This window comes from Pristiophorus japonicus, unplaced genomic scaffold (assembly GCF_044704955.1).
Source record: "Pristiophorus japonicus isolate sPriJap1 unplaced genomic scaffold, sPriJap1.hap1 HAP1_SCAFFOLD_214, whole genome shotgun sequence".
NCBI classification, from domain to species: Eukaryota; Metazoa; Chordata; class Chondrichthyes; family Pristiophoridae; genus Pristiophorus; species Pristiophorus japonicus.
The window spans coordinates 18,695-28,155 of record NW_027251843.1 but is presented as its reverse complement, the minus strand read 5'-3'; the positions used below and the strand labels follow the sequence as shown (position 1 = coordinate 28,155).

Genomic DNA, 9,461 nt, shown 5'->3' with positions numbered 1-9,461 from the left:
AGACACAGACTGAATATTCTTCACGTTTATTGCCTTTTACAGATTCACATTTACAGAAATAAGACTTGAATAAACAGCCCAGTGAGAGCGAGCTGGAGACATTCACAGGGAGAATGCAGCTTTATTAAAACAGTTGTGGGGATTTTCTCCACACCGTGAGAATCCTGTCCCTTTAAACGGGGACAAAACCTTGAATTGTAACAGCAGGGTGAGCAGGGAGGAGGTCTGCTTACTGAAGCGGCACTTCGCAGTTTAACATTAGTTTTACTCTGCTGACTGTCTTCAGCATCTTCGAGAGGTTTTACGAGTCAACACTGTCCCATCAAACACTCCCAGGGCAGGTACCGCACGGGTTAGATACAGAGTAAAGCTCCCCTGACACTGCCCCAATAACATGCCTTACCCCCTGACCCTCAGATGCTTTCCCTGACATAGTCCCGAGAAGGAAGAGAGTAGAAATGCAGTGCTGACAATGACCTATGCCCTCCCGGCTCACCCCCTGTTCTGTTTAAAGTTGCGTCACCCCCGCGGACTGTCCCTGACACACTACGAACATTCTGCTCTCCTGACCCCCTTGCTGAGGGGAGAGGAGAGGCTCTCGTGGGTGAGGCTGCAGGAGAAGCTGGCGTTGGACTCCCAGTCGGAGCCAGAGAGGGTCAGCAGGCTGCTGACACTGTAGGTGTTGTCCGAAGCTCGCAGGTAGTCGCTGGTCTGGACCCCGGCCGAAATGGTCGCCCCGTCCTTCTTCCACTCCACCTCCACCGCATCGGGGTAGAAGTGATCGGCGAGGCACACCAGGGTGGCAGTGCCCTTGGTCGTGACCTCCTCCGGGGAGGGGGGCAGCAGGGTCAGCGTGGGTGGTGTCTTCCCTCGACCTGAAAGGGAGGAGAAATCTGTTTAATAGGTGTATATTAGTCTGTGTGTGTGTGGGTCTGTGTCACTGTGGGTGTTTCCGTGTGGGGATAATTCAGATCTGATAACGGAGACCTGGGTTAATGAACTCCTGGCTGGCGATTAACCATTAGAGGCGAGCAACACTAATTCTTCATCTTCTTTGCCTCGCTTGATAAGTTTAATCTAAATATAAATGCGTTTAATGTTAAGGTGTAGAATTTACCAATATTTCGCAAAGATTCCTAGTACCTTTCCCCTGCAGAGGAGAAGAATCCCTTTCTGGACTTTTAAAATGAGTTTAAAGGGGCAGACGGCGCCTGCAGGGGATAAAAGGGGATGCATTCATGGAGACCTCCCCTGTGTTTGGACTTTTTGAAAAGAGAATTCAAAATGGACCTAAATTACAGAAGCCTGAGATCCCCTAAACATCTATGGGAAGGAGCATATCGATTTTAAGATTATACAACATTTTGGCTGCGAAAAAGAGTTGCCGAATACAGGAGGTGGGGCTAACTTCTGTGAAGAAAATTCGTGTATTAAGGATCCCAGACTGTCTGGGGGAACTATTCACCCCCTAAGAGATAATCGAATTACCCAATCAAGCATAATGGAAATCATGGTCAGAAAAACTGGACAATCCTAAAACAATGCAAAACCAGTGATAGCACATTCTCACACCCTAATCGAGTTACTGCTGACAAAGGAGACATTTGAAAGTCAATGGATAGAACAGTTTAAACAGAGCCCAAGAGATTTGATGGGAGATAACGGAACCTTTTTTTGGGATATATCTATCCCCCAGTTTTACAAGGAAAAACTAACAGAACACAGACTGGAACTCGCACAGACTCGAACAAGGACACAGACTGGAACACAGACACAGACAAGCAGCCTGCTTGCTCTACAGTGAAGAAATGGAATAGTGAAGGAAACTACCAGAACTGATCAGGAACTGACCGAGCACGAGGCCCACGAAACGGAAGGTTGTCAGCAACCAAATTGACAACCACTCTACAATCTACTTCTGAACGTCCCAATGGGGAAGAAATTACCAAAAGGGACTAACTAAAACTATTCCTAACCAAAGAAAATGGGTACTTACCCCATACATCCAAAACGCAACTTACCGCATCAACGGATGCATCCCAACCGAAGACTACGCAGTCCGAAGTCCTCTCCTCCATCCGGGGTACGGCTAGCCTAGAAGGCCAAGTGCAGCGAACCCCGAAACTGTGATTCACCGGCAACTGTCTAAAGGGATTGGTGAGCATAGCCCCTGAACCCTCAGAGCTCTAACTTAGTTAGTTAGGGGAATTGGGAGGGGGGAGGCTGGGATAACTTGTGTAAATGTATCTGCATTCTCCTCTTTACCCCATTTAGAGTTGAAGCTGTATTCTTTTCCCCACAGGCTGTAATTTGACAATTTATTCAATGTATTGTACTCCTCAGTGTGTATTGGTCTGTGTGTGTTATTAAAGGTGTGCCTTTTACTTCTTTTTAAAAACAATAAAGGCATACCTGCTTCCTACCTTGAAACCGATTGTCTGTCCAAGTCTGTCACAATCCCTTCATAATTCCAATGTCTGGGACCAAGGGTGTGGGAGCGATTCGAAACCGCTCATATAAGGTCAGAAGGGAAAGCTGACCCCCTGCAAACCACCCCTTACAAAGGTGATTAAAAAAAATAAAAGCCATGCATTTATATTACACCTTTCACAACCCCCATACGTCTCAAAGCACTTTACAGCCAATGAAGTACTTTTGGAGTGCAGTCACTGTTGTAATGTGGGAAATACGGCAGCCAATCTGCGCACAGCAAGCTCCCACAAACAGCGATGTGATAATGACCTGAAAATCTGTTCTTCTGTCATGTTGGTTGAGGGATATATATTGACCAGGACACCGGTGAACTCCCCTGCTCTTCTTCAAAATAGTGGCATGGGATCTTTTACATCCACCTGAGAGGGCAGACGGGGCCTCGGTTTAACGTCTCATCTGAAAGACAGCCCCTCCGACAGTGCGGCGGTCCCTCAGCAATGCACTGCAGTGTCAGCCTAGATTTTTGTGCTCAAGTCCCTGGAGTGGGACTTGAACCCACAAACCTTCTGACTCAAAGGTGAGAGTGCAATGCACTGAGCCACGGCTGATACTCAAAATCATATTGGACTGTTGTATAAACATCTGCAGTGCAGGGTTGGCACACATTCAGCACTGAAATGGTTAACAGTAAGAGTCGGTGAAGACTGAGTGTCCCATTAAGACGCTGTTCACTGGCAGGAAGCTCGAACTGTAGATGGGTGGATACAGGGGAAACAGGCTCAGCAGTGAGAAAGCTCAGATCACACACAGATTGGGAGAACTTTATCCGGGAACATTGCGGCACACTTGTATAAACACACTTCAGCAAGGCTTCATGTTGGGTGACGGTGCAGAAGCTTCTAGATTGCGTTTAAAAGCTTGCTGCCCAGCACCGGGGTGAGATCAAAGGTGAGGCTACAATTAGCCTCAGTGTACCGGGGTCAGGCAGGGTCACTGCTCCCAATGATCCCGTGAGCTCCTGGAAGGTCAGAGTGCGCAGACAATGGGCGAGGGTCAGGATCAGGGCCCTCCCACTTCAATGAAAGAAGGCCTTGAAATTATATAGCGCCTTTCACAACCTCAGGATGTCCCAAGGTGCTTTACAACCAATTGCACACAGGAAGATTTACGAGGATGTTGCCTGGACTGGAAAATTTTAGCTATGAACAAAGATTGGATCTGCTGGGGGTGTTTTCCGTGGAACAGAGGAGGCTGAGGGGAGACCTTATTGAGGTGTATAAAATTATGAGGGGCCGAGATAGAGTGGATAGGAAGGCTCTATTTCCCTTAGCAGAGGGGTCAACAACCAGGGGGCATAGATTTAAAGTAATTGGTGGAAGGTTTAGAGGGGAGATGAGAAAACAATTCTTCACCCAGAGGGTGGTGGGGGTCTGGAACTCACTGCCTGAAAGGGTGGTAGAGGCAGAAACAATCTCCACATTTAAAAAGTACTTGGATGTGCACTTGAAGTGCCGTAACCTACAGGGCTACGGACCCAGAGCTGGAAAGTGGGATTAAGCTGGAGAGATCTTTGTCGGCCAGCGAAGATACGATGGACCAAATGGTGTCAGCCAGTGGCTCAGTTGGTAGCAGCCTCACCTCTGAGTCAGAATTTGAGGGTTCAAATCCCACTCTGGTGTCCTGGCCGATATTTATTTCGCAACATGACAAAAACAGGTTATTTGGTCATCAGCACATTGCTGTTTGTGGGAGCTTGCTGTGCACGAATTGGCTGCTGCATTTCCTACATTACAACAGTGAGTACACTTCAAAAAGTACTTCATTGGTTGTAAAGCACTTTGGGATGTCTGGTGGTCGTGAATGTCCCTCAGAGCCGAGCGTGCAAGTGACTGAGCCACGGCTGATACCTCACTGTCGATAAGCATGACACACTCAGTCTCAGGGATCACACTGGGACAGTGAGCCCACTTAGGGAGGGGAGCTGTGCCCCAGCCAGAGGTAGTGCCTTCAGGAGTGAGATGGGGAGCAGATGACGGGCAGCCTGTGGTGTAGAGGTGCGACATTTTAACGGCCGAGGGCAGGTGCTAAGCCCGTTTACCTGTAAGAATATGGTAAGTGGATGGGGAAAGTGGGCCGGGCACTGAGGTAACGTCCTGCGTTGCTGGTGGAACTCCTGCTGTCTGCTCCATCACGTATGACAAACATGAAGACACATCAGATGGACATCTGGGATGGGGGGATTGTCCTATGGAGAGATTGAGTAGACTAGGCCTATATTCTCCAGTGTTTAGAAGAATGAGAAGGGATCTCATTGACACATACAAAATTCTGACAGGGCTTGACAGGGTAGATGCAGGGACGATGTTTCCTCGGGCTGGGGAGTCTAGAACCAGGGGTCACAGTCTCAGTATAAAAGCTCGGCCATTTAGGACTGAGATGAGGAGATACCTCTTCACTCAGAGTGTGATGAATCTGTGGAATTCTCTTTCCCAGAGGGCTGTGGAGGTTCAGTCCTTGAGTATATTCCGGAGATCGATAAATTTTTGAATATTAAGGGAATCGAGGGATATGGGGACAGTGCAGGAAAGTGGAGTTGAGGTAGAAGATCAGCCATGATCTCATTGAATGGCGGAGCAGGCTCGAGGGGCCGAATGGCCTCCTCCTGCTCCTAATTCCCAAGTTCTTATGGAACATTAGTCCGTGTTCTGGGGATTTTCTGCTGGGTCCAGATTTAATCAGCAGAGGAATTGTACGATGCCCAGTTAATAAAAAGAAAAGAGAAATTAAAGAAAGGCCTGCATTTATATAGCGCCATTTACACCTCAGGATGTCCCAAAGTGCTTCACAGCCAATGAAATACATTTTTGAAGTGCAGTCACTGTTGTAATGTGGGAAACAGGGCAACTAATTTGTGCACAGCAAGCTCCCACACACAGCAATGTGGTAAATAAGCATTTTAAGCGATGTAGGTCGAGGGATAAATATCGGCCTGAACTCGAGCCACAGAAACAGCAACTGAGAGTCTCCCCACAACCCTGGAGCACTGCAGCTGCCGGATTGGAGCCCTGCTGCCCCTGTTTGTGATCAGAAGTTGGACAGGAGGTGAGCGGGGGCTGGACAGATCAGAGTTGGAGCTGGGGGAGGCGGGACCTCGGGAGTGTCAGTGTGCTGAGGCTGAGCTCAGTTATATCAGAGACTGTGACAGGAGCACAGACTGCCCCCAGCGAGCTCACTCACTCACACCCACACTCTGCCCGTGTCTCACACACCGTGTCTGTCACACTGAGACAGGCAGGAGGCTCGGGAGCGATTTCCGGGGATGGTGCAGGGATGGGACCGCAGTGTGCCAACGTCCAGATCTCCTCCACACGGTGGGTAACGGTTCGTTACTTGTACTTTGCTGGGTGAAGGGGGAGTGTGGGTAAAGGAATACAGCCAGGCTCCCTGTCATACACAGCACTCTTCAATTAACCCTTTCATTCACCGCAGCTCCCCACCATATTATATAACCCATACACAGGCACTGGAGAGGGTGCAGAGAAGGTTTACAAGGATGGGACCAGAAGTGCGAGGGTTTACATATCAGGAAAGGATGAACAGGCTGGGGCTCTTTTCTCTTGAGGCTGAGGGGTGACCTGATAGAGGTCTTTAACATTAGGAAAGGATTTGATAGAGTGGATACAGAGAGAGTGTTTCCACATGTGGGGAAGAGCAGAACTAGAGGCCATCAATATAAGATAGTCAGCAAGAAATCCAATCGGGAATTCAGGAGAAAATTCTTTACCCGGCAAGCGGTGAGAATGTGGAACTGGCTACCACAGGGAGTGATTGAAGTGAATAGTATCGATGTATTTAAGGGGAGGCTAGACAGGGATATGAGGGAGAAGGGAATAGAGGGTTATGCTGATAGATTTAGATGAGGAAAGACGGGAGGATCGAGTGTAATCATATGTAAACTAACACCTTCGCACATTCAGCATTTGTGTCTTAGAAAGATTCAGTATTTAAAGTGTTAATAACGGAGCATTGGGTTTTACTTACTCAGTCTGAGCTTGGTTCCTTTACCGAACGTGAGCCACAGTGACAGCTTCCAGTGCAGCGGCTGTACAATATCCTCCGTCCCTGGCTCACTCAGTCTCTCTCCCCCGCTCTCTGTCTGTGTGTGAGTGTGTCTCACTCACTCTGTTTCTCATACTCTCTCGCTCTCTCTCACAGTCTCGCTGACTCTGTTTCTCCCTCCCTCTCACACTCTCTCTCTCTCCCTCACTCCCTCTTCCTCCCTCCCTCTCTGCCGCTCCCTCTCCCTTAATCTGTCTCCCTCCTTCTCCCTCCCACACTCACTCAATCTCTCTCCCATTACAATCACGCTCTCTCGTGCTCTCTCTCTCTCTCTCACTCCCTCCCTCTCCCTCTCTCCCTCCCTCTCTCTCTGTGTCTGAGTTGCCTGTGGCAGTGCCCGGGAGAGTTGGGAATCCGACGTGTTTGGGACAAATCTCCCAGCTGCCCTTCCCGCCCCATCAGACGGTAACCCTGGGGCCATGGAATTGCTGGAGAATGAAAGTCCCCCTCACACAGGGCTCACCTCTTTGTGCCCCTTGAACAACGGGCTCCGTCTGCAAGCGAGATGTTTGTGTTGCTGACACAGGCCTTCCTCGGGGATCATTATAAAATAACGAGTTTCAGGGGCTTTAGAAACCTGTTTCCTCAGTCCGTGACCCGTGTGTACATGGAGTGTGAGAGGATGCAGCCCCTCTTCCACTATTTGAAGGGGCTGCTCCTCGATTTCTGGCTCCACTTCAGTCCCACGCTCCTGGGCCTGGTCACCCGGTGCGGGGGGAGTGGACGGGTCGGAGGGCCTCCCTGTGGGCCTGCTCCTGGGCCTGGCCACCCGGTGCAGGGAGAGTGGACAGGTCGGAGGGCCTCCCCATGGGGCTGCTCCTGGGCCTGGTCACCCGGTGCAGGGAGAGCGGGCAGGTCAGAGCGCCTCCCCGTGGGCCTGCCCATGGTGGCCATCCACAGGTCCCAGTTGGACGGGGCTCATGGGGTGGTCGCGCTGCCTGCCTGCCTCCCTTCGGGGGCTATGTCCACATCAGGATGACCCTGGGGATGGAGCCCAGGGTAGGCTTGAGGCCTTCTGCGACGAGTGGGCACCGCAGGGCCTGGAGTGTGGGGTGGGCAGTGAAAGAGCACGACCATTTCACTTGTTCACTTTCCTTTCATGTTTATGCCTTGAGTTTTATTAGTTGTGGCCCTCTCAATAGTGGGGGGTTTGTGAGATTATTTGGATTGAGGACAGAGGGACCACCCAGTGTCTCCGTGCTGTCTGAATGTACAGAGTAGAGCTGTGAGATTGTCAGTGATGAAGACACAGCCCCAACTCCTCTCTGACCCACTCCATCCTTTCCCAATTCACTGCAGCTTTCAGCTGAATGTTCCTGCCATCACTCCCATCGAGCTGTGTGTCAGTCATGTTTAAAACCGTACAGGAGGTGGGGCTGTGTGTCCATTATTATATATTATATATAACTGTGGGATGAGTCAGTACAGGAGGTGGGGCTGTGTGTCCATTATTATATATTATATATAACTGTGGGGTGAGTCAGTACAGGAGGTGGGGCTGTGTGTCCATTATTATATATTATATATAACTGTGGGGTGAGTCAGTACAGGAGGTGGGGCTGTGTGTCCATTATTATATATTATATATAACTGTGGGGTGAGTCAGTACAGGAGGTGGGGCTGTGTGTCCATTATTATATATTATATATAACTGTGGGGTGAGTCAGTACAGGAGGTGGGGCTGTGTGTCCATTATTATATATTATATATAACTGTGGGATGAGTCAGTACAGGAGGTGGGGCTGTGTGTCCATTATTATATATTATATATAACTGTGGGGTGAGTCAGTACAGGAGGTGGGGCTGTGTGTCCATTATTATATATTATATATAACTGTGGGGTGAGTCAGTACAGGAGGTGGCGCTGTGTATATTGAGGTTTTTGTACGGCTGTGTATCACAGTGTAGAGGGGTGCTGTAATATTGCTGACAGTAATAGACTGCGACATCCTCGCTCTGCACGTTGCTGATGCTCAGGGTGAACGTGTTGGACTGGTAACTGCCGGTGAAGCGATTGGAGGTTCCAGTGAAACGATCTGTTGCCTCATAGATCAGCAGAGTGGGTTTCTGCCCGGCTTTCTGCTGGTACCAAGCAACATCATTGCTAACGGATGCACTGGCGGTACAGGTGATCTTTGCAGTCTGTCCCTCACTCACTGACAGCACCGGGGGAGACTGGGTCATGATGATGTCCCCACTGATACCTGAGGGGGAAATGGGGAAAGAAAGTGAAGTAAGCACTATCACAGAAAGACGCTGTAAAATGAGAGATTGCTCGAGACACTGAGTTCTCCTCTAGTGTCAGCATTTGCCCTTCAATCACTGGTCAGTAGAGTTGGACAGAAATCGACAGCAGGAAGATATTAAACGTGGAAGGAGAGAGATTGGTACCTGCGACGCAGAATGCCAGAGGCCAGATCAGCTGGATGGGTGAAATCATGGTGTCTGCTCCTGTCCCTGTGCCTGCTTACTGATAAACTGCCCTTCACTGGGCTCTGCTTTATAAACCTGCAGCCTGAGAGAGTCTCACTGCCCATCCCTCAGTATGTAAATGTCTTCACCCAGAGAAAGCCACGTCAGCACCTTGCACTTCCTCTTCTTCTATCCCTCCCTCCCACCATCACCCTCTCCCTTCCTCTCTTTGTCTGTCACCCTCTGTTGCTCTTTCGCGATCGCACCATCTCCATCTCCCCCTCTAACCTTCTCCCCCCTTCTCTCCCCCCTTCCCTTCTTGCCGTTCCTCACCTTCTCTCCCCCATCACCTTCTCCCCCCTCCCCTCCTCCCCTCCCCTCCTACGCCCCCCTCCCCTCCATCCTCCTCCCCTGCCTCACACCAAGTGCTGATCCAAAATGACCCCTGAACTCACTGACCTGCAGCCCCTGACCTCACTGACCTACTGCCCCTGACC

The 9,461-nt window shown here is 50.0% G+C and overlaps 1 gene segment (V, D, J or C); it reads right to left on the bottom strand.

The window, feature by feature from the left end:
• Positions 1 to 546: 546 nt before the first annotated feature.
• On the bottom strand, positions 547 to 8,992 carry LOC139245188 (Ig kappa chain V region Mem5-like). The segment is given in 4 exon segments: positions 547 to 875; positions 6,475 to 6,509; positions 8,462 to 8,756; positions 8,944 to 8,992. Coding segments are annotated over 4 exon segments (708 nt in total).
• Positions 8,993 to 9,461: the final 469 nt, after the last annotated feature.